Source organism: Triticum dicoccoides, chromosome 3A, assembly GCF_002162155.2.
Source record: "Triticum dicoccoides isolate Atlit2015 ecotype Zavitan chromosome 3A, WEW_v2.0, whole genome shotgun sequence".
Taxonomy (NCBI): domain Eukaryota; kingdom Viridiplantae; phylum Streptophyta; class Magnoliopsida; order Poales; family Poaceae; genus Triticum; species Triticum dicoccoides.
In genome coordinates this window covers 12493066-12517807 of record NC_041384.1, presented here as the reverse complement: position 1 = coordinate 12517807, position 24742 = coordinate 12493066, and the positions used below count along the sequence as shown (strand labels likewise).

The 24742-nt window shown below is 43.4% G+C and overlaps 2 protein-coding genes and 1 long non-coding RNA gene across 5 annotated transcripts in view; 2 read left to right on the top strand and 1 right to left on the bottom strand.

Moving 5' to 3' along the window:
• The first annotated feature begins 396 nt into the window (after positions 1–396).
• LOC119266668 lies at positions 397–3307 on the top strand. Of its 3 annotated transcripts, none has more exons than XR_005132084.1 (5): positions 397–739; positions 1032–1101; positions 1501–1790; positions 2330–2391; positions 2731–3307. It is a non-coding gene; the product is annotated as an uncharacterized LOC119266668 (long non-coding RNA). The 3 variants fall into 3 exon arrangements; XR_005132085.1 differs by having other exon boundaries at positions 1501–2238; XR_005132083.1 differs by having other exon boundaries at positions 1501–2391.
• Positions 3308–10986: 7679 nt separating this feature from the next.
• Positions 10987–20655, bottom strand: LOC119266667 (DExH-box ATP-dependent RNA helicase DExH3-like). The gene is made up of 19 exons (XM_037547913.1): positions 19980–20655; positions 18953–19110; positions 18788–18875; positions 18454–18699; positions 17621–17716; positions 16886–17074; positions 16452–16611; positions 16243–16373; positions 15770–15937; positions 15423–15695; positions 14442–14636; positions 14046–14249; positions 13883–13952; positions 13625–13773; positions 13221–13529; positions 12841–12900; positions 12568–12720; positions 12380–12490; positions 10987–11764 (listed from the first exon to the last, which is right to left on the bottom strand). Exons 1-19 carry the CDS (start codon positions 20442–20444, stop codon positions 11255–11257), a joined length of 3735 nt encoding a protein of 1244 aa, XP_037403810.1. The 5' UTR covers positions 20445–20655; the 3' UTR covers positions 10987–11254.
• Positions 20656–23781: 3126 nt separating this feature from the next.
• The window catches only part of LOC119270951 (probable glutathione S-transferase GSTU6), a 16314-nt gene continuing 15353 nt past the window's right edge, over positions 23782–24742 (top strand). Inside the window, exon 1 of the mRNA XM_037552947.1 lies at positions 23782–24041. Coding sequence (XP_037408844.1) covers positions 23829–24041 — 213 coding nt within the window. The 5' untranslated portion in view covers positions 23782–23828. The remainder of the gene's footprint in view (positions 24042–24742) is intronic.

Sequence of the window (24742 nt, the reverse complement as noted above, 5' to 3'; positions counted from 1 at the left end):
TCCAATCAAATCAAACCATGTACGCGGGAGTATGAATAGACACATGCGAGAGGAGTAGGCAAGTATCGTGCCGCAGGCGGACCAGTGACGGTCAGCCCGCGCAGCAGCTAGCTGGCAGTACTGTACTGGTACGGATGCACCTGCACTGCACGTACGTCTGCGCCGACCGCCAAGTTTGAACAAGATTGATGCGATCACAGAACGTCCTCGTTGCTTGATCACAGAAGTAAGATGTATTTCTGTCGTGCGTGACCCACAGCGAAAAAGGAGCCCATGTTTGGCGCCATGAATTTCAGTCGCGCGCGCAAAAGTAAAGCCCGCCCCGCGCTTAGCCAATTTTTGGGCCTGGCGCTCACCGGTTAAAGTTATGGAATAAAGCCTCGAGTGAAAAAAATCCCACATTCCAGATCCAGACCCGAGCTATCTTCGCATCCCAGCCTCATCTCAAATCCCTAGCCGCCACCAGCAGCGGCGCCCCAAATTCCTCGTCGTCGCCAGCCGGCTGCCGGCCCAATCCCACCTCGCCGGATGCGCCGCAGATCTATCGCCGCCGGATGCACCTCCCTCTCGCCCGCTCCCTCCCACCATATTCGCTTGGTGACGACCAAGAACGGCCGCCTACAAATGTTGTCGTCAACCTTCCCACTACCTCCGGATGATTGTCACCGTCAACGTGCCCGCCGCTGCCGTCACTCGACCGCCATCGCATCCTTATCTGAGTGCCACCCTTCCCATCCAGGTACCGCCCCTTCCAGATCTAGGTGATGTTTTTGTATTCCCTTCTTTAGGATTTGTTTCCTTTTCCTGATAACTTTCATATGTGAGTACCTCCGGTTGGATTCACCAGAAACTACAAGCATTTTGACATCCCTCATGTGCTGGGTAATGGTGGAAGCAATGGCTCTACACACATTTGTTTTGAATAGTCCAAGCCGCCAAGATAGTTGATTTCTCTGCAAAAGATTGTACTAGAACAGAGCTACAACTGCTTTTAGAAAGGCTGTGTGAGATCTTTTTCTTTCATCTTCCAGGTTTACAGGACTTCTCAGAAACATCACTTATTACGAGGAACAAAGAAGAGTTGAGCTATTGATTGTCAAGGTAATGGATAGTACGACATGCTTGTTATCATTTAATATTTCACCAAGTTCTGAGAATATAGGCTATGCATGTCTTGCTTTCTGGTCATGTATCATGCCTTCCAATATTTGGATATTGTGTATTAACATGTAAATGGAATTTGTAATTATTGAATAAGCTGTAACAGTGGACATTAGTTACCCAATCAGTTTTCTCAAAATCGAGCAGTAAATAACAATATTTTAAATTAAGTTAGTAGGAATATTATCTTTTCATTGTTCATTAGCAGGTTCTATGTGTAACCCATCTTTTGTCTTGCGTTGGGATACCTGGTGCATCTGATTTTGACTTGTGCTTTCACCCTTGTTCCAAAGTTTATCATGAGTAATTTTATGTCATGGTTTCTCCTATATATTACAGTACCATTGGATGGCTAGTATGCTCAAGATCATCTGGTATGTTTTGAGCCAATAACTGCTATGTTTGTTCAGTCTGAATGTTCCTTTACATTCTATTTTCTTCTTATGATTTACAGTAACAGTTTGCTCTCTAACTTGTTTATCCATCCCTTTGGATTTTAGTCTCTTTAATTATGTTAGGATTTAGGAAGAATTGAGAGAACATCATCAGTGCAAAATAGAGGTTAAAGCAGGAGGTTGAGGTGGGCAGTCCATGCCAACAAATTAAATAATATTCTTCCAGATGAAGTGGTACTATTCCCCTCCATATTTTGTTGTTGTACGCACATGAACCTAGAAATTAAATATTGGTCAGCACCTATTTGAGGTCTGATTTTTCTAGTTTGCAGTTCGTCTTGATTGGGAAAAAATAATGGATTCTGGATGTACCGCCAGAGGCTTTGTTGTAATCAAGATAATTTTACTTTTGTTTCCACCCTCATCTCCAAAATTTTATCATCAATTGTCAGTCAAGTTGTCTAGTGTATATTACCAAACCATGCTTTGTCCAGTGTTCTCAATATCATGAGATCAAAATTATTGAGCGAGTAGTTGCTATGTTTGTTTAGTCTGAACATGTCCTTTTTCTATTTCTGTGGTATCTTTTATTGTTTCACTATGCAGAACCGTAAAAATGTGTTCTCTAGTTTTGTTTGTCCATACCTTTTCGTTACACCGATCAACGCAGCTAGTAGCGGAGGTTAAGTCTCTGCCACTCCTTGATTTGTTAGCGGTGCTGCTAATTTGTATCCAGCACTCAGATTAGTTGATAAAGATATCTTTATTTTCAGGAGAGGTTTGCATGATGTGAATATTTCTGCATGAGGGGAGAAGAATCTGCAAGACAACACAGGTAATTTTTTTGATCTCCCTATCTCTGAATTTCTATTGTGGTAGCTTCTATTCATCTTACCAATTCCTATGGCTTGATTTGTATGTAGTCAAGAATCGTTGTTGGCACTTGTTAGCATGACAGAAATCTGAGTGTTAAATTGCACCCAGTGAATAATTTTTTGTTAACCCGACAGCCATCTGTTTGTAGCTTCGCCACTAGCCACTAGCCACTAGCCTCTTTCTATTTCTTTGTGGTCTTTTATTGTCTCACTAGTCACTATGCAATACTGTAAAAATGTGTTCTCAAGTTTTGTTTGTCCATGCCATTTGGTTTCATACTTCATTATGTATGATTTAGGAAGCAATGAGCAGCTGCATGGCAAGTACAAGGTAGATTATCTGTACAACAAGGAAAGGCTGCAAGAAGAAGTTGAGGTTATCAATCAAGGCAAGAAATTCTACATATTCTTCTGAATGAAGAGATGTCGTTCCCTGTTGTTACATTATCAAATAATTGCATAATGCTTTGTTTTTTATTATTATGGAGGAAATGACGAATCTGCCCTTTTTTTGGAAATCTGAAATGGATATACTTAACTCCCTGTCATTATACAATACTTGCAAGAAGCCCCTAATAACTTATCTACTCAGGCTGTTAGCTGATAGTTTTTTCCAACTAATCGAGAAACTCAGGTTGTCATTTAATGGATTTTGTCAGTTGCATGGTCTGTATCAAGTCTGGGATATGATGCTAGAACAAATAACTCCGTTGTTTTGTCCTGTAAAATTCGGTAACTTTGATCTGCCAAAAACAGGTGGGATATATATGCCAATGTTATTGCGAGAAACTGAGATATCAAATAGATTATGCTAATTTTATCTTATAAATATTGTTCCTATTTCTTGTCACATTTTTTCAAGTTCAATTATATCCACTGCAGGGTAACCTTGAAGAGAAGCTTGCAACGTAAGCTACAACAAAACATTATAGAAAATAAGGTCTCACGTTGTGAGTATTTAGTTGATGCACTTGTGTGTTGTTAGATGTTGCACCTCTGTTTTCGTTGACCTTTGGTTCCTGTAAATTGTATGGAATTGTATGATGTGTGACTTTGTAACTCTTATGTTCATGTAAGCTATTGATATTGGTGCTTCTATGTTATAAGTATTTTGAGTAATGGAAAAGCTACGTTTAAATTTATTAATTTTTTTTGTTGATTGGTTTCTATTTTTTCCTGACGGTTACATATGACAGGGATATACAATTTCCCTGGTTTGCCAAACCTGACACTTACATATCCCTGTCGTGCCAAAACTGACAGGAAAATAAGGAAAACCGACAGGAATAATGTCCATGTCGGTTGGCTGACAGGCATATCTTATTTTTCCTGTCAAGCTATGGCTGACGGCTAAACCTGACGGCCGGCCGACAGGAAATACTATTCCTGTCGGTATACCCTATTTTCCTGTCGGTTTTTGGCTCACAGGAAAATTCTAGTTTCTGGTAGTGTACCCGCTTGCTTTGTTCCCACACTAGCTTGTCGATAACCTCTGGCATTTGGCATGCATCATTACATTTCGAACTTTTTAATTATAAACCGAACAAAATTTATTACATTTTTTATATAAACTAAAAAAACCCTACTCTAAACCTAATCTAATGGTCATTAGTGTTTGTTCCCTGTGTCTGGTCATGAGCCCCGAGAACTGATGCTCCAGTTATTGCCTTGGCCTTCTTTCGTTCCGCCTCGGGCCTCTCCAGCTCCGCCTTCGTAACCTCTACCTCCGGAGCCCCGGGAAGTTAAGTTGTCCATCTCCACGTCACCGCCAAGTGGCTAATCGGCCGACGATGTTCGGCCCACCAAGTTTGGCTTCAATGGGAGCGGAAGAGCGGTGGCCTTCTTGGGCCCCGAGCGGCAGCGACCTACCATGCACTACTCTTCCTCGCTCGTCGACGGACCGCGGGCGTGCTAGCTTTGTGGTCGTGGCGGCGGGGCGCGACCAGGGCAGAGCTGACGATGTCCTCCTCTTCATCGCTCTTGCCCCACACCTAATCCACCGCCTTGTCGAACTCCCTGTAGGCGGCCGCCAATTTCGCTTGATGGAGGCAGTGCTGCCAATGGTCATGGCGGGTGTCATGAGTGGGGCGATAGGAGTCGACTAGCGCCTCCTGCTCCGTCACGTCCATGTCCGGCACGATGGCCCTACCGGTGGCGAGTTGCTCCTTCGCACGCCGGTGTTCCTCGAGGAGGCCGAGGTTGTAGGACTGGTCGGCTTGCGCCTACCGAAACTTGGTCTCCTCCTCCTCCCGTAGCATGTCCGTGTAGTGCGCACGGGCTTCGCCAATGGTGAGGCACGCACGCACCGGCGAGGATGGTGGCGTCGGCTCGTCCTCCATTGGGGCATCAGCGGCCTCCGTCTGCTGGCTGGCCTGCCTGGCGACATCAATGGCGGCCATCTCCTTCTTCTGCTCCGAGGAGAGAGTGTCTCAGAGGGCTTTGGAGCACGAGGAGACCATGGCGGGCGTGGTGCGGAGAGGATAAAAAGACTGGAGGAGGATGACTACAGCTATGGCCGGGGCTGGAGTTTATATAGCGGACGGATGGCTGGGCTGCGGCGGTGAGGTTAATGGTGGATGGGAGACACACGGCGGGTGACGCCGTAGTAGGTTCCTCAGCAACCACATATCAATAATATAGAGATAGTTGGATGGTATAACACATCTGGACGGTGTGGTTCAGCCGGTTACGGGTGATTAAAGGGTCCGCGTTGGAGATGCCCTAACCAACCAGCTCGTCATTCGTTACAATGGAAAAATATACGGTCCTGCGAGAGTAGCACAACATGCACGCTGGTACTCTTAGGGCATCTCCAGCCGTTGCCCCCCCCCCAGGACGCATAAAAATCGCCCCCTGGGGGCGAGCCGGCGATACAATCGGTGCTGGGGGCGGTTTTGTGCCCAGTCGTCGCCCCCAGCTCGCCCCCAGGCGCCAAAATTGGCCCACTTTGCAGCCTAATTTCGGCGAATAAAGGGCCCATATGGGCGAGAATAGGCCCATATTCGGCGTGGTTTCGCCATGTCTCGGCGTTCAATTATCAACACAATTATTTCTTATCACATATTTCATCACAGAAAAATCAAATATTTCAACAAAATAGTACAACAACAAATAATTCAATATAAATTATATAGTTTAACAAATAAAAACTCGTATTTCATCACACGGTGTCCCCCTTGAGCCTCCATAGGTCCTCAATCAGATCTTTCTGCAGTTGATGATGCACCTGTGGGTCTCGGATCTCCTGACGCATACTGAGATAGGCAGTCCAAGTTGCCGGTAGCTGGTGATCAACTTCGGCTAGAGGACCCTGTCTGTAGTATGGTTCAGTGTCAAACACTGGGTCTTCTTGCTCGCTCTCGATGATCATGTTGTGCAAGATGACACATCAAGTCATAATCTCCCACATTTGATCTTTGGACCAGGTCTGAGCGGAGTACCGAACAACAGCAAATCGAGATTGGAGCACACCAAATGCCCGCTCGACATCCTTCCTGCAAGCCTCCTGAAGCTTTGCAAACCAGGCGTTCTTGCCTCCTGCCACAGGGTTTGAGATCGTCTTCACAAATGTCGACCATCTCGGATAGATGCCGTCAGCTAGATAGTACCCCTTGTTGTATTGGTGCCCATTGATCTCGAAGTTCACCGGAGGAGAATGGCCCTCAACGAGCTTGGCAAAAACAGGAGAGCACTGCAGCACGTTGATGTCATTGTGAGTTTCTGGCATACCAAAGAAGGAGTACCAAATCCAGAGGTCCTGTGTGGCTACCGCCTCAAGCACCACACTGCAACCGCCTTTGGCGCCTTTGTACATCCCCTGCCACCCAAATGGGCAATTCTTCCATTTCCAATGCATGCAGTCGATGCTTCCAAGCATCCCAGGAAATCCTCTTGTTGCATTCTGAGCTAGGATCCAAGCAGTGTCTTCCGCATTGGGTGTTCTCAAGTATTGTGGTCCAAACACTGCCACCACTGCCTGACAGAACTTGTAGAAACACTCTATGCTGGTGGACTCGGCCATGCGCCCATAGTCGTCGAGTGAATCACTGGGAGCTCCATATGCAAGCATCCTCATCGTTGTCGTGCACTTCTGGATGGATGTGAATCCAAGAGCGCCAGTGCAATCCATCTTGCACTTGAAGTAGTTATCGAACTCCCGGATGGAATTCACAATCCTGAGGAAGAGCTTTCGGCTCATCCGATAACGGCGCCGAAATATTCTCTCGCCATGAAGTGGAGCATCGGCGAAGTAGTCGGAGTAGAGCATGCAGTAGCCTTGGAGACGATGCCGGTTCTTTGCTTTCATCCGCCCCGGCGCCGAGCCACCTCGCCGCGGCTTTTCATTGCTCGCCAGCAGCTGGGTGAGGGCGGCGAGCACCATGAGATGCTCTTCTTCCTGGACGTCGGCCGCGGCTTCCTCCTCCAGCAGCGCAGCGAGCTCTTCCTCCTCATCCGAGTCCATCGCCGAGGCAGGCAAAACGCCGAACACCTTGCGCTCGGTGGGCGTGTACCCGCCGTTAAACCGCGCCTCCGCGGCCGGAAACGACGGCCGGTAACGCCCAGCTGCTGTGGGAGGGGCTGCCACGGCGAAGCGCTGCTATTTTCCGGCGGGGAATGGCTATCTAGCGGAGTAGGGCGGTGGCCGTCGCCGGGATATAGCTAAAGGTGGCCGAGGGCGCGGGGGGTGCGACGCAAGTCGGGGGAAGAAAACCTTGACTTTTCCCCTGTCGGTGTGGGCCAGGCGTGCTTTTCCCTAGCGCCGGAGCCCCCAACTGCTCCCCAGCGCGCCGGGTTCGGCCTATGACCGCCGAGCGGAAAAAAGGTCCGAACCGGCGATTTTCGGCGTTCTGGGAGCGTGACTGGGCCGTTTTTTCGGCGCCGGCGCTGAAAAAGTGGACTGGGGGGCCCTGTTGGGGGCGCGGCTGGAGATGCCCTTACTCCCAGTGGTTAATTACGCCGGCGATGGAGGAAAAGATGACATCAAGATATACAAGAATAATCCTTAAAATAATATACAAGAATAACGCACGCATTTGACTAGGCTAACTTGCATGTTCAATGAACGGCGGGAATATATAGCTAACTACTCTACAAGTATTTCGGTATAAAGAAAGTATTTCAGATCTCTCACGCATGCATGATGCACCAACATGCATGCATGCGTGGCGGCATATGATCCAAACTCCACGCGACGGGCATTAGTGTTTTTTTTAAGAAAACTTTCGAACTATTCATCTTCTATCACGGTAGTACAACGAACGCTAAAAATAATAAAAATTACATTCAGATTCATAGACCACCTAGCGACGACTACAATCACTGAAACGAGCCGAAAGCACTAGTTAACAGGCAACCAGCACTCCATCACGTACTACCACAGTAAGTACATTTGACCTACCAATGGCGGCACACGCCATTGCCATGCGAGCAACGTAATTAAGCAAGCTAGCTAACAAGATTCCAATACGTTGCATGTTAAACACGCACTTAGCTGCCGACCGGAGGTAAACATGAGAGCGTAGTATATGTGGAGATTACTCGGGAACATGGACTAATTGTTGGTGGTTCCTGAATGATCCAACGTGGGGCGGGAGTGACACCACTACGCCACATGTTTAGGTGCCCACTGCCAAGTGGGGGAGCCAATTCCAATTCAACGCTTATATAGGTCCATGTGTTTAATTTTTCTGAGGGTGGCAATAGAGGTACTCCCTCCATTCCACAATGTAGTGCTTCCTCTATCCCCGTGCTTTAACTTCGACCGTAAATTTAACTAACAAGACCGATTGCGGCAGGAGCAAAAATTATATCAGTGAATTCGTATTCGAAAGAAGTTTTCAATTATATAATTTTTTCTCCCGCCGCAGTTGGTCTCGTTGCTTAAATTTATGGTCAAAGTTGGATCTCAGGAAGCGCGGGCGCACTATATTTTGGAATGGAGGGAGTAGATGTTTGTCTGCCAGGGCTATACATCGCCTGGTCCGATGGTACCTTCCGTCTTGCCTGAAGCTTTTCCGCATCGACGCGCTACTATGCCAGCCCATCATGGTTTCTTGCGGGCATGGGTTTTAGGCGTGGTTTTTTCCTTGCAGATTTTTCTTCTTCTGATTTTATATGTTTCATTAGCAGTTTTCTCAGTTCTTCCTTTTTATTTTCTTTTATCTTTCTTTCGGGTTTCAATGCTTTTCTTTTGGGTCCTGATTTTCTATGTTATTTAACCATATTCTTTTTTTCTCTTTCTTTCTTTGAACACATGATTCACATAGGTTGTACATTTTTCCCCTACGTTTGGAACATTTTTTTATCCATGTTTAACATTTTTCAGATACACGATTCTAATATTTCAAATATATGGTTTCATACCCCGCAAAAAATATATGGTGTCGTGTCTGCTTTTTTCATACACATTCTACATTTTTTTGTATACTTCTCAAACATTTTTCACACGTGTTTCACATTTTTTTAGTACATGGGTTTAAAAAAGGAGTATGTGTTAAAGAGTATATTACATATACACGTTGAATGATTCTTTTAAATGATAAGAAACACTTTTTATTAAAACTACACATTTTCTTACATTTGTTTAACATCTTTTTAACATCATGAATATATTTTTGAAATGCACGAACACTTTTTTAAATTTCATGTACATTTTTTTAATAGTTTACAAGGCATTATTTATGAATTGCAGGAAATTTTATTTACATTGTTTATTTAAAAAACACGAGCATGTTTTGGAAATTTTTTATTTTTTCAAATGTCACACAACTCTTTTCATTCTATCAACATTTTAGAAAAATTACGCTAACAAATTTTGTACACTGTGTTAACATTTTTCAATTTTACATTTTCTTTTCAAAATTTAAGTAAATATAACTTTCAACATAGATGTATTGTGTATTATTTTCAAAATATGATAAAAAAGCGAATGAAAATACGAATAAAAACGAACTAACCTGAAGCTAATTTCGGCAGCCCAACTGGACATCTATGTAGGTGACGCAATGGGGCTTAGCTATACACTGCTCGTAGCGATGCGAACCGTCGCGTCACCTAAAGAGAGGTTCTACTGGTCCGGGCCAGGTAGTTTCTCCTATTGTTCTTTCTGTATGTTTGTCTCGTCGTTCGTGTTTTGGCCTTTTTGGTTTTATTACTTTTATTTATATTTCTGAAATAAAGAATATCATAATTTTAATGTTCATAGTCGGTCAAAAAATGTTGACCTAGTGTGAAAACAAATTCTCACATAACTTGCAGAATATATCGATAACATTAAATAAAATCATGATATTAATAAATTGTTATATTATTTGAAACATGTTAAGAAAATGTCTTTGAAAAGATGATAATCATGTATTTGAAGAAGGTTAAAAAACGAGGGTTGGGGCTAGGGGTGTGGGGGCAAAGGCTAAATAATTCCTGTCCAATTAACTCCTCATAGATTGGTTCGAACATAGGAGCGGGGCATTGGTCCCCTCAGCTAAATAGCTCGGCCTCTACTAGTATGTTGGTATGTTATATTCATGGTGTAAATATTTTTTATAGCAATTGGACCACCCTGACTCGAAATCCTGGCTACGCCACAGCTATGGATTGTATCAAACACAAACTTGCTAAAACCTTCAAAAATCTCATGCAGCAGTAGTTATCGGCGCTACTGATGGTGGAACAACCGAGACCGATTCTGGAGAGGAGAGGAGATATGATCTTCGACTGAAATCGTGCATCCAGCAATATCAGCAAATGCAGAGTTTATAGACATGTCGAGCAATGTGAAAAGGGAAAAAAGTGTGAAAGACGTCAAAAGAGTGGCTCCGGTAGATGGCACACTTAAGAAAAATGAAAGTTAGCAGAAGAGCTGCCAAATACATTGATTAGAAAGATGTATTACAAACACACACTCAACGAAGGAATGCACTGCATAAAGGCAAATGCCAAAAAAGAAAAATAATGGGTGTTCGGCTTATTAAGGAAAACCGAACAAAATCGTAAGCGGTGCCTACTAGCTAGATTAGACCTAAAGCCCCACAACACATTAAATGCCGGCACTTAAATTCAACGTCGATGGCAAAAGTCCTATTCCAATCCTGAGCTCAAATGCAGCTTTATGAACTGTAAAATAAAAAAAAACTTCTAATTTTTTGTTGTAGCTTTGACAAATGTTTTATATGCCTGCAAATTTTGAGCACGAAATGACATTCATGAAAAATCTTAGAAAAAGAAAATCAATAGTCCAAAATGGTTTTAAAACTAGCATTTTTAGAGCATCAAATATTATTTATTTATTTTGCGCCATGACTTCCACGGAAGTCATTTTGTGCTGAAATTTGACAAGCATACAGAACATATTTTGTTTTTGTTTTACTAATCACAAAAAAACAGAATTTTTGGAAATTTTTAACTATATTTTTTGTTTATGCTTTTTTCTGCAGTGAGAATCTTATACTCCCTCCATCCTGAATTACATGTGGCTCAAAAGGACATATCTAGCACTAGCAGTGCTAGATACATCAATTTGAGCAGTAAATAATTGAGGACGGAGGGAGTAGTTCCTCTGTTGCAGTTGTACCATCCCATGCTCTTCCATTATACGTAGTACTGGATAGTCTCTCACAGCACTGCACAATGAGTATCGAGGTCACCGTACGAACAGGATCTAAGAATGAAGACCAGGACAACCCCATCTTGGGCGATCGCAGCCAGTTTCAACAACTCGGGCATCGTACCAAAAATCGCTGTGTTTCTCAAGCTAATCTACCGTATGTATTCTGTTTATCGCTCTTCGCCTGACTGAGTGCAACGAACAAAACCTTTCTGCGCTAATCAGCTCCTCCTATGGTGGTGCCGCCTCCTGCGTGGAGCCGGCTTCGTCAGCATGGACATGTGGTCGGCGTCCTGCCGGTCTCTCGCGTTGGCCGTCACCAGAGGAGCCTCCCCGCCCGTCAGCCAGCTGATCGCCTCCCCCGCCGCGTCCTTCTCCGCCAGCTTCTTGTTGGCGCACGGCTGCCCCACAAACTGCATGCCGTTGAACTCCACGGTCGACCTGAAGAGGGTGTTCTTGATCTGCTTCGTCTTGTAGGACGGGTTGTCGTGCCCCGCCCTTGTCAGGAGGGTCTGCAGCTGGTTCTTGGGGTTGTCCCCTCCGTGCCCGCCTCCGCCTCCGCGGTCCATGGAGGCCACCGAGGCGGAAGAGATCATCGTCTTTGCTTTCTTTGATCTTGGTTCTTGACGGCCGTAGACGAACCGACCGCTGCATGGGTCCTCCGTGACCAGCAGCCGTACGGCTGACAGCAGCTCCTCGCTGGTTTGGATGTCAATCCTTGGGTTTTGAAGCTGTCAAAAACAGAGAATTGGTTGGCCAATATTAGGTAGAGCATCAGAATAAATGAGGGAAAGTCCAATAAGAGTTGGCAAATGAACTGACAATGGTATAGAATTCAGTTCCTAAAGATTACATCTTAATCCCCCAGCATTTTAGCAAGCAAACAGACCTAAAGGGGGGAAATCCCAAAAACTAGCTCATGCAAACAACTTCAACATCCACTTTCATGGGGAGAAGCATGCTCTGTCAGATAAAAACTATCTGATCAAGTCAGAAAAGATCGACTTCTGGGCGAAGCTGAAAGCGGACCAAACTTGAAAACCCAATGTGCATAAGCGGAAACCACGATGAAAGGTTTCAAACGGATGGTTACCACTGAAAGGTGCTAACTACCATTTTGGCAACCCAACAGCGTCCACATAGGAAAAGGCAGGGGAACCAATAGCATACAGCGTAATCTATCTAGTGCATATAGATAGACATGTTTATTCTGCTGTAGAAATAAAGTGTTTACAGGATATTTAATTGGAGGTCTGTTTTGAATGTCAGCAAGTAACTAAACAACACTAAAATGTAGAATGAGGAGTATTCATCTAGAATGATATATTTAAGATCAATAATTATACCTTGCAGTGGATTAAATTTTCAAGTTCACCCTTGAGATTCAAGTAAGTCGATGCAAGATCGCGACTCATGAAGAACTCCAGATATCCCCCGAGCATTTTCAAGTGTCCGTCCTGCAGCATGGAGTTTGAAGATATTCAATCTCCATTTACCAGACCAAAAGTCAAATAAGCAATGCAAAGGAACTTACCAAGCCTCCTTGTTGTATGTTTCCTCCAAAGAGCAGCAATATAGAATCAGATATCGCTGTTGAATCCCGGAGAAACACTGAATTCACCTTCACTTTCTCATTGAACACTAGCCAGGGGAATGGAATCTTGGCTTCTTTCCCATTCACTGAGCTCTGGAAACAACAACGAAGATCAAGATGAAACTTCAGCATGTACAGTCCCTGACCGCCTGATCGAAGTAAAATGGCGACATGATCACAATCATGATAGATAGAATGAATGTACTAACTTACCGAGTAAAGCATAACCTGCCCATCCTCCATTGTCTTGAGAGAAACTGATTTCTCCTTGTTCTGAATTACCAAGAAGCACATTAGGATCCAGATCAGAGAATTATAAGTGCTCTAATAGTGTGGCTAAGAAGTTCACATGCAAAAAAAAATGGTCCAAACATGACCTTTGTCCTAGGCAAACCAAAGCTATACTACTACTCCCTCCGTCCGAAAAAACTTGTCCCAAGCTTGTCTCCCAAATGGATGCATCTAGCACTAACTTGGTGCTAGATACATTCATTTGAGGGACAGGCTTTTTCGGACGGAGGGAGTACTACAACAGAGCTACAGGTGAGTTAGATGCATAAAATGGAACAGAAATTTATATAGAAGCAACTCACCACAACAGACGAAACACCTGGGTATAAACCCGCACAAATGATTGCCCGAACAAGATTTTCATCGCGACTCCATTTATTGCACATAGTCATGTTTTCATCAATCAAGCCAGTGTCCTTTAAAAGAAAGAGGAACTGCCTCCGGAGAGAATCTAGGGCTTTCAAGGTTTGCGCTGACAGAAAATTCCTCCAGCAGTAGTCATAGCCATTGCGATCTCTTTCAGCATCTCTCCATCCATCATAAGCACGAACAATCGCAAGGTGGTCACTATAGTCACGGCATGAGAACTGCAACTTAGCAGACTCTGCAAGCTGCATGGAGGAAGGCAAAACGCTGAAGTTCAATACCAAGTATACAGCACAACAGACATATTTAGATGCATTAGAGATGGAAGAGGCATACTTACATCCTTCTTGTCAAATGGTGTCATGAATGGATCTCTTACGCTAAGTCCAGCAACAATGGTTAATATGGGATCAAGGCAATTAAATATAGCCCCAAAAATAAGCATCTTGCCTAATTTAGGCTCAACTGGAAGCATAGACAGGTGTTTTCCTGAGAGTGACAAACAGCAAGTATTATAGCACACAAGTTGCAAAAGTTCCAGAATGATGCAGTAAAGAGGTGGTAATTCACAGATAAATTTAAAGGGTGGATCTGGTACCTAGAACTGTTAACTCTTCATTCTGATCGAATGCTCCAATGACTTTGAGATATTCGATGGCATTTTGTACCTGAAAAAAATATTGGAATAAATTATCAGATCATCTGAAGGCCCGAAGGACAAAAATTGTGATTGTGGCAACAAAGAGTGAAAAGAAAGGTACCGATAGAGACTCAGGTGACTGCAAAGCTCTGGATAAAAATTCTGAGATGCTCCCAAGCCGCAAACTTTTTATTTGCAAACAAAGGGATTGGAGAGGAGTTCTCAAAAGTTCCGGCAACTGGTAGTCGGCGAACACATTATATACACACTGTGGATAGAGATGGAAACATTCCCCTGATTGAACACGGCCAGCTCTTCCTCGTCTCTAAATAACCGGACATTAAAATAACAAAACAGAAAGACATGATATAAGTGTGATGACCAAACACGCTACTGAAGGTAAATCACAAGTAGCTTGCTTAACATATCCACACACACAGAATTAATTATTTAATCAAAAGTGAGTTGCACTAAAAAAATAAAATTAATCATATTCCAATAAGATAGAAAATATTACTTGTCTAGCAGAAGCCTTGGAGATCCAGGTCGGAAGCAGACAGGGAGTATTGTTCAGTGCATCATAAGATGTCTCTTTTGCTTTTCCACAATCAACAACAAAAACTACGTCATTGATAGTAATACTAGTTTCAGCCAAATTGGTGGCAAGAACTATTTTCCTTACACCAGGCTCAGGTTTGTCAAATATTAGTTTCTGCACAACAAAGAATACAATATAAGAATAAAATCATTGATATATCAAAAGACATAAATCTGTACTGTTTGCTATCCATGGCTACAGCCTGTGAATAGCCTATATGGTCTATAGCAGAATTATGTATCATGTAATAAAACAATAGGAACACATCTGATTTTACACAAAACTGTAATAGATGATAACAAAACTGCAATAGATTCACAATTCAATAAGGTCGCGGAAATTCATACTGTACATCTGCAGAACAGGGTAAATAAGTAATACTTGCTCCCTTCCTGTTTGTAAGGCCTACATGTATCCCTAAATCATCAATGTGACTAACGTAACACGAGTTATATATCGTAAAAATATACACCATTAGAAACTTCTAATAAAAATTCAACGGTATGCTCTTTGTGGCCTATAACTCATATTTCATTGGTCAAATTGACAACTTAGGGATACCCACAAGATTTATCAACTGGAAGAGAGGGAGTAGGTGACTGGAGAAAGTTCTATGAGTCAAAGGAGCATCGAAACACATAAATGGACAGAATCATGATTGCTTAAATATGTCAAATTTAACCAACACATCAGCCTAGAGAAGAATTCCCTCAAACTGCCAGCACTATCAAAATCGTGTATGATGTAGCAAGTACAAATTTAAATTACTTAACAAAGTAGACAGTAGTTCCAGTGTTACCAGCACAAGTAAATTGTAGGTATATGTATTAAACAAAAGAACTAACCATGGATGTGTTAGTAACTACAAAAGAGGAAATGGAAACATCTAAGAGGTAATACCTGCTCTGAGCTAGCCATTGAACCATGACATGCAAGCAGCAAAACTTTACTAGGGTCGCCAAGCAATGGGTTGGATTGTAGCTGATCTTTTAGCGTATTAATGTCATCCCACCCAGTCATAAATACAAGCACAGCACCATCTCTTTCCTTTTGACAAATATGGCACAAGACATTTTCTATCAAGTTAAAACCAATTGAATCAGGATTCCAGCAGGATAGAGAGTCACGAGTTTGCGGACTATAATCCCTTAGATCCGCAGCTTTAACTGCATCCTGTTAAAAAAAGAAGCTTAGAGACCAAAGCTTTAAGCAGAAAATAAATGGTTAAAAAATAGGGACTCTCGTACTTCCACAACAGAAGCAATTTGGCTCTTTCTCTTCCGTAGAGCTTGCTTTTGCATCTTCCAACTTTTCTCTTGGCCATAGTCGTCAATCTGATTGTACGGAGTCAATCTGTGGCCAGTAACTTCAAGAATATCTTCTAGGAAACGACTCCGGACAGGGTATGTAAAACCCTACAATGAGATAGCATGCAGCTCATTTAGACCGCAAAGAACACCCAAGCAAGTTGCAGGTTTAGAGAGGAAAACAAGGTTAGAAGATTTCAGGCTAACTCAATATACACAAAGCACTAAATAATCGCAAGTGATTCAAAAGGCTATTCCTAAGATTGATAAGAGCAGCCATGCACAACATTGGTGTAATTCAGCTCATATTATGGATATACATTTGTGCTGATTCAAATGAAAGAATGACTTGATGAGCAGACTGATATGATAGCAAAATACAAGAGTGAAGAAGTCTTAATGAAATATCTTACAGGTATATGTATCATGGGTGCTCCACCAAAGTATGAAGAGAACATCTCAGCATTGAGGGTCGCACTCATCAATACAAGCCTTAGCTCCGGTCGGCGAGGAAGAAGGTCCTTTAGGACAATAAGGAGAAAATCTAGCACAGAGACCCAACAAAATTAACGCTATTTACCTCCTGGATACCCAGTTCAGAATTATTATGAGTGATGCAAACCTTCATTCATGCCCCGTTCATGAATTTCATCCACAATAACATGGGTGACACCTTTCAAGCTTCTGTCCACCAGCAATCTTCGCAACAGGACCCCAGTAGTGCAGAACAGAAGGCGTGTATCCCTTCCTCTCATTCCTTCCAACCGAACTTTGTAGCCAACCTAAGGTAACAATTCTTTTATCAAAATAAAAAAGAACAGAATAATCTCACCAAATTTGCACAAACTGTTTAGCATAGTGTAAACCCATTTCATCAGATAACCAAAGTAAAAGATGTTAAGAAAAGGTTCTACAGCAACTGGATTACTTGCCAGTCAGCAACCTATGGATGGACAACATCCAATGACTAAAATAACCATGAGTACCCATCGGCAACCACAAAATCGAAACCTCAGCATGGAAAACTTTCTCACTGTATAGGTGCAAGTAGCTCACCGATTCCCCAATTTTTTCACCTCTTTCAGCAGCAACTCTTTCAGAAACAGAAATAGCTGATATTCGTCTTGGTTGAGTGCAAATGATACTGCAAGTAGCACCACGAGCGGCTTCTATTTCAGATTCCAAAATGTATTGTGGCAACTGTGTTGTCTTACCACAGCCAGTTTCACCTGAAACTACAACCACCTGTTCAATAAAGCAAAGCACCGTTAATACTTGATTATCTCAATATAGCTACTCACAAGTATTAGGCTTTTAACCCATGTGCTGAGTAGTAAAAACTATCAAATTTCTCAGATAGTTTGCAGAAACACTCTTAACTGAAAAAACGTTAGATAACGAAACAATTAGTAGTAACTTTCCCAGACAAATGGAGGATTACATATCTGAGAAATACAGAACTGAAAATCATAAATATGTGTGACACTTAAGAAACAAGGGGCATATCCATTTCTTGAATAGTTATTCAACATCCAGAGGTTGTGCACAACATAGCATTTTTTTCACATGAAAAGCACACAGGTTGGCTTTAGATCACTTAGTTTAATGATTGTTTTTCTATGTCATGATAAGATCACTTCATATTTGCTTTCACAAACAAATGAGTTGGGGTATTGCAAAAGCAAAAATAAACCATATTTAGCTTTGCTCTTAAATACTTGCCACAAATACCAAGAAAACCAAACATTACCAAACTGTGACCAAAATGCCCTGCAAGGAGAAGAACAGGACCTGATTCTGAGATATAGCTTCCAATAGTGATTGCCTTTCTTTCTGGGCAGGAAGACTTCGACGAAACTCCATCATGCTCTGACCATCATTTGATTCCTGAAACAGAGAAAATGTTAATCAACAGGGTGCAATAATCCGAAAAGGTCATTGATCCACTCAAAACTATATTAAAGCGCAAACATGAGTAAGAAAAGAAATATCAAATTGGCAGAACTAACAATTCAGAAGGCATCAAAGTCCTGCCCATTTGTCAAGTTAAAATTCTGGCCCTTAGGACCAACATGTTAGGCTAGTTATGCAACTACAGTCCTAAATTAGATGATCAATTCAATAATCAAACATTGAACATTGACACGGTATTACACAAAGTAAAGTATCATTTACCATGCAACATAATCCCGAAGAAAATTAGTAAGCAAATTAAAAGAACACCGTGAAACGGAGTGACATATGCAATCACAAACTCAATAGCGTATCTGCATAGGATGATGTACGTAAACAACTAATAATCCCTTCATTTCATGACATACCAATAGATTGGTCATATGAAGATAATATGATATATCAGTTATCTAAAGTACTTCCGCAAATACAATTTATTCCATTTACAACAGATGAGTGGAGATGATAGTTAGTGTAGTACAATACGAAACTGGGGGAAATTATACAAAACGATGATTGGCAAGGATATTGTGGTGAAGTTAAAAATGTGATACAAGTTTTGAGACTTAATATTAACATAATTTTCACTTCATGTGTATATCTTCAGTGTACTATAGAACTCCCAACCCACGGGGAAAAACAGACAAGTGGTCTACTGCATATAATCAAACCTGCCAAGCAGCTTGCTGGTTACGCAACTGTAAGCTTTTCCTTCTTTGGATTCTTTCCATCACAACATTGGTTGATGTCTGATTATCCTGCTGCTCATAGAAGCTTTCATCAGTTGCAAAACTGTCCGTGCTGCTTGACCTTGAGAAGGCAGCATTAGGAAAGTTCCCACTGTCTGTTCTCTTCCGCGCAAGATAGTCTGCAAGCAATGCATCAACTTCTCTTTGCAAGCCAGAAGGTATAGATACCTATAATGCAAATATTTCAGCCAACAAATGCGCAAGTCATACACACTTCAATCTTTAAGCTACTAGGACAATCAGCAGTTCAGCATACCTCTCTTTGAGGTCTTTTGTCATCAAGGTCTGATCTATAATTAGGCAAGGGGACCTTACTAAACACGATGATTCGGGAATACTGACGGCTGCCATAACATAAATTATCATCAGACAGGGGGCAAAGCATATGCAACACAATGATATTAGAGGGGCCATGAAGTACCTGTGCAAACCCATTCGATCTGCCAGTTGGGCAAGTTGATCAAAATCACGCCTGTCCTTTTTCTCCCTCGACATAATCTCTTGTTCATTGTCGTTACGGAGAAGCATGTGCAGTTTCCATTTCCATTCGTCAACATTCTCTAAAGTAGATGCACCCCCCTGGAATTTTTGTTCAGTATAACTGTAAAGAACTTAACGTGACACAAAAAAAAAACATGGCCAATAGATTGGTGTTTCATTGTTATGTGGGAACACCAAATGTTTCCTTATTTTAGTAATCATCAATTCTCAATAGAGTTGACCTCAAAACCAAAAGGAAGCTTAATTCTTTCCAGAAAAGAACTATATAGCAAATATTTTTGACAGGCAAAAAATTGCAGAAAAATGCCATCTCAAGATCCTTAACATAAAAGATATTTGCAGTTGCAATACTTTGTCAAGGTCTTCCTTCCTTCAGAAAAAACTAGTACTTCTCATTTTTAAAATGTTGCTGTTTAAAATTCCACATAAGCAGTACTACCTTTGTAGATATATTGAATTTTCACTTTAATACTCAAAACATTGCATTTTTTCAAACTTAACCAACAAAGGTCTTTGTAAAAAAAAATCCTTAAGTCTGACATTATACTCTCCAAATGGTACCAGAATCTCAGTAGAAGCCAAACACGCAAAACGTCTGAACTGAATATGCAGGGCATGACAATTTCATGTGATCCTCACAATTTTATGATCTTAAAATAATTTCATAGAGAAACCTACATTACTGCATGTTTGGAAGACAGAAATTGTGTGTAAACCGTTTCATTTCCTGCAGCATCAGTTAAAAAAACTCATGTTTCAACCGGAGTTTATTATTTCCCTGTCCATGGATGCACAGCACATAGATGCAGCAATCCTTGGTTCATCCATACTCAATTACTTATTGTACGGAGTCCTTCAGCACACCAAAGGACACAGCATACATGCAAGCTTAAGATATTCATCACACTAAAATACAACAAAAGCAGAGCATGGTAATGTATATCTACCTTGCTAGAAACTGACGTGCGGTCCATTTCCCGGTCCGACTCCTCCTCGGAGAAGTCGTCATAGGCGTACCGAGAATACCCAGCGGTCTGCTGGCGCAAGGGCTGCGTCTGGGGCGGCGGCGGCCGGGGTGGGAGGGCAGCCGTGCGGCGCTGCGGCTGAGGCGGCGACGGCGGGCTGAGGGAGCGCCCGTCGGCCCGCCACTCGGGCGTCCACGCGGGCTGCACAGCGGGCGGCGGCGCGAGGTTCCCGTTGGTGGACGCGATGACGGAGCGGAGCCGGCGCATCGGCGGCACGTAGACGCCGCTGGTGCTCATGGCGGAAGGCGAGGGGAGTTGGGGGCTCGCGCTGCTGCTGGTGCTGGGGCTAGGGTTTCGGGAGAGGAAGAGAGGGGAGGGCATGATCAGGGGCCGGGGCCGGCGGAGGGGGCGGAGGCGACCCCGCAGCACCGAGGAGGCCAGGAGCATCACCAGTTCACCGCCCGCGCCGCCGCCGCAGCAGGCTCCCGTATCTCATCAAACCCCCCGTCCGCGTCCCCTTCCGCGTCCGCTGTTCCGCGGGCCCGAGGCTCCGGGCGGGATCGCCGAATCCGTCCGCGCGACGAGCTCCGGCTCCTGCTCCGGCTCCGGCGAGGGGGCGGCGGCGGCGGCGGCGGCGGTGGAGAGGGCGGGGCGTGGCGGCTGTGCAGGGGTGGGGGGGGGAGGAGATGGGCTAGGGTGGAGTGGGTGCGAATGGCGGTGACAAAAGGAAAGGCAGCTGAAGCACTGGGAGTGACATGTGGGGTCGGCTCCTGAGGGTGTGTGACACTGAGCGGTGGGCCCGGTGTGCGGGCGCGCGTCCTCCCGTATCCGGAAGAGGGCGACGTGGCCGCAGCTGCGTCGGCGGTGGATGGACGGTTGTTCGGGCCCGCGGGGCCGCGACGTGGTGTGCTCTGGTTGGTTTAGCTGTGTGGGACCGTAAACAGTGCGCGAGATTTTTTAGCGCTTTTCAGCGGGCTCTTCGGCCCAGCTGCGTGGAGAATGAGCCTGAGCATTGTTAAGCGACAGCCCAAGCTGCTCATTAGGCCTAGTACAATGCAAGGTGTTTAGGGGAGGTGCTTAGAAAAATAAATCAGTTTTTTCTTAAGCATCGGTGTTTAGGGTAGACGCTTAATTAGGCGTCTCTCATGTAGAAGGCACTGGTGCTTCAGAAAAATCTGATTTACTTTTTGAAGTACCTCCCTAAACATCTAATATTGTACAAGGTCGTCTAAAAAAACTGCCCATAAGGCATTCCACCAGCTTTAAAAAATAATAAAAGAAGGGCCTCCCTTTCCGATCACCATTAGCAGAAACAATATGGTTTAGTACCTAATACAATGTACTTCCTCCGTTCGGAATTGTCTCGGAAATAGATGTATCTAGAACGGAGGAAGTAGGCAACTATTAAAACAAGCCATGCGATTTTTATTAAAGCATTTCAGCTATCGAATTATCTACATAGAGAAGTGTGTCGGAGCTATGCCTCGCTTACTGCAAGCCGTAGCCGGCTTGTCTCTCGTGCGTCTTTTTCTATCTATATGGAATTTTATTAAAAAAATACGGTTTGCATCAGTTTTTGTCTGGTCTTCTTCAGGTTTTTACTTTCATTTTTCGTTTTTTCTTTGATTTTCTTTGTTTCTTTCCTTGGTTTCACCAACTTTCTTTACTTTTTCCTTTTTATTTTATTTTCTTATTTCAACATTGTCTATATTTTCATACATATTGTATATTTTTTGTATACATCAGAAATATTTTATGCATATTTAACTTTTTTAAATATATGTAAATATCTTTTCTATGCATGAATTTTTTTTATGAATCATTCACCACTGGCAACAAAAAGATGATCAAGACAATGACTAGAGCTTCGGGCTCATATCATTCAGCCTCCGAATCACGAGGGTAGAGGAGTCCTACTAACGCGCGCGTAGGGCGTGGCGGTGCCGGGAGGAGGGACCTGCAACCCCACGCATGCTTTGGCCCAACCCACATGTGCCCCTTTTATGGTTTTTCTTTTTCTTTTAAACATAAAAAAGCATTCACAGATTTCTTTTATTGTGATTTCATTAACGTTCTAGATTTAAAAAATGTTCGAATTTTTTAAAATGGTCCAAGATAGAAAAAATGTTTTTAATTTTAAAAAATATTTATGAATTTTGTCTTGAATTACAAGAATGGTTCATAGACATAAAAAACTATTCGTAATTTTGAACCGTATTTTTCTCAAATATGGAAAATGTTCTTAAATTTTAAAAACAGTGCAAACTATAAAAAACTTTAAAATTTTCAAAAAAAATCACGAAAAAAATCAAAAGAAAAAAGCAGGAAAAAAGAAGGCCCGAATAAAGTAAATGAAACCGAAAGAAAAGAAACACATGAAAAAGGGAAAGCTGACTCGAAAAAGGCTCTGTAATATTCGCAAAGCCGATGAGAAGGAAAAAAATGTCCAACTCATGTAGCAGCGTGACTCTAGCTGGGTGTGTGCTTGCATGGTATTCGTCGCATTTTGGGGAGATAGGACCCACCACAAAAATAATGGCCAGCTCATGAAGCAGCGCAAACTCTAGCCTGGTGTGTGTTTGTGTGGTATTTGTCGCGTTATGGGGGAATAGGACCCACCGCATCTAACATGTTTTCCAGCCCTGCTTCTCTGAACAGATCTTCGACTCGCTTATAGCGAGACAATGGTCCACCTCACCTTAGGGAACGCGCTAAGTGCAGCCGGCCCATTAATGTTAGTTCACTAGGTTTGCTCTTTTTTTTTTGTTTATAGTTTGAGACATCTAAATACATGTACTTCAAAAAACAAGTTACTTAATTTACTTTGAGAAGTAAAACAAATGTGAACACAGTGTAAAAAGTTGTCACTTCCTCCGACCTTGTGCTAGATACAACCATTTGAGCATTAATTAATATGGAACAAATGGAGTAGCTTAATTTTTTAAACAAAATTATAGCATTAATTTTTTATGAGATTTAAAATTTTCACATGTTTCCAAAAGTGAACATATCATTTAAAATATATATTTATAATAAATATTTGTGCTGTTAAATAAAATTTTCACATCATTCAAAAAAATGCTCGCAAGTTTCAAAAATATGTTGTTATTTTTTAAAAAAATGTGCACATAGTTTAAATAGTGTTTTACCCTTCAGAAAGTATTTCAATGTGTATTTAAAACATGTTAAATATTTTTTAGAAAAGCATTCAAAAACAACTGTTTTGAATAATGTTAACGATGTATTTGGGAAACAAGGCTGCCTATAAATCGGCGGTTCAGCAATCTGCCTTGCAAAGGAGCATGTCCCGGCGGCGGGGTCGTTGATCTTAGATTCCCACCGGGTGGTCGACTCAAGAGACTATCAAAAAGATTTGAGGTTAGTTCGACGTGTTCAGATTTGGTCTTTCGCGGTTCACCAGTGTTTTGGAGAAATGTCCAAATGCAAACGATGAAGTTAGAGATGACAGCTTTGAAGGTATTTTGTCTTATTTTTATTAGAAAGTCATCAATGTTCGTATGTGTTTCATTCAAGTATACATGAACTGATCTATTATAGTTTAGCCTATTACTAAAATCAGATCGTCTGGTCAAACGTTGAACGTGCCATGTGATCATCAGCACATACGTAATGGTGTGCGCTGATGCTCTCTTAGAGTCTAACAGCTGGGGCCGTCAGCTAGCGTGGAAGATCACATTGTTTAATCTTTCTTCTTCCGAAGACAGAGCCGGCAAGAAGATTCATCCATAAGCAAACGATGTCAACTACAAGCATAACTCAAGCACCGCGCCGTACACCACGAGCACATAGCCAGATAGCCTGAGATCGACGATGGCCGGAGACGGCGGCGAGGTGACGCTGCTGGGCCACTGGGGGAGCCCGTTCGTGACGCGGGTGCGGCTGGCGCTGCGCCTCAAGGGCGTGCGCTACGAGTACGTGGAGGAGGAGCTGCGCAGCAAGAGCGACCTCCTCCACCGCTGCAACCCCGTCCACCGCTCCGTGCCGGTCCTCATCCACGACGGCCGCCCCGTCTGCGAGTCGCGGGTCTGTTGAACCTGTATTTCCTAGCCCGGTTCAGTCGCTAGCTTAGTTTTCTTTCAGTTAGCAAATAAACGACCGAGTCACGTGTGCTTGTACACGACGAGGCCGATCCTAGTTTCAGTTAGTAGTTAGCTAGCTTGGCGCGCCCGCCAGTGTTGCATGGGATGGCATGCAGCGTAGCTCGCGGCACGCGCGCATCACTCGCACGTCGAGCGTCGTGGGATGGCACGGCCGGTCTGCTCGCGTGTGGAGTTGATCTTTTCTTCTATAATCTCAGTATAAATAAGAGAAGAGGAAAACAGGAAAAGCTGCAACAGTACGCAGCGCAAAAACCACCTGAGTCATCGTTCTCCTCTCGCCATTGTTGCTGTGAGCTAGAGCTTGTAGGTGTTCTTGGTTCCAACAAGTGGCATCAGAGCCGCGTCGTTCCTTGGCGACCATGGCTGGTTCGACTTCTCCGGGAGGCACTCCGGTGACCGTTGACGCCGCAGCGGCGGCCCGTGCAGCCGCTGGCAAGAGCGGCGACGATGGCGCGCGCTCGCCGACTCCAGACCGCGGTCGCAGCCGTGGTCGGAGTCGAACCCGCAGGCACGGCAAGGAGATCGCCGTGCACGAGCGCACGATCCAGGAGCGCCTCGTCCCGGGCGGCAACACGGTGTGGCCGATGCTCACGCCAACGAACTACTTTGAGTGGTCCATGCTGA

Coding starts and splice junctions, on each gene's coding strand:
- LOC119266667 (XM_037547913.1), bottom strand. CDS start 20,444: ATGCTCCTGGCCTCCTCGGTGCTGCGGGGTCGCCTCCGCCCCCTCCGC. Junction 13,774..13,882: donor TGAAGAGTTAACAGTTCTAG/GTACCAGATCCA, acceptor TGTCACTCTCAG/GAAAACACCTGTCTATGCTT. Junction 11,765..12,379: donor AAAATTTAATCCACTGCAAG/GTATAATTATTG, acceptor TGTTTTTGACAG/CTTCAAAACCCAAGGATTGA.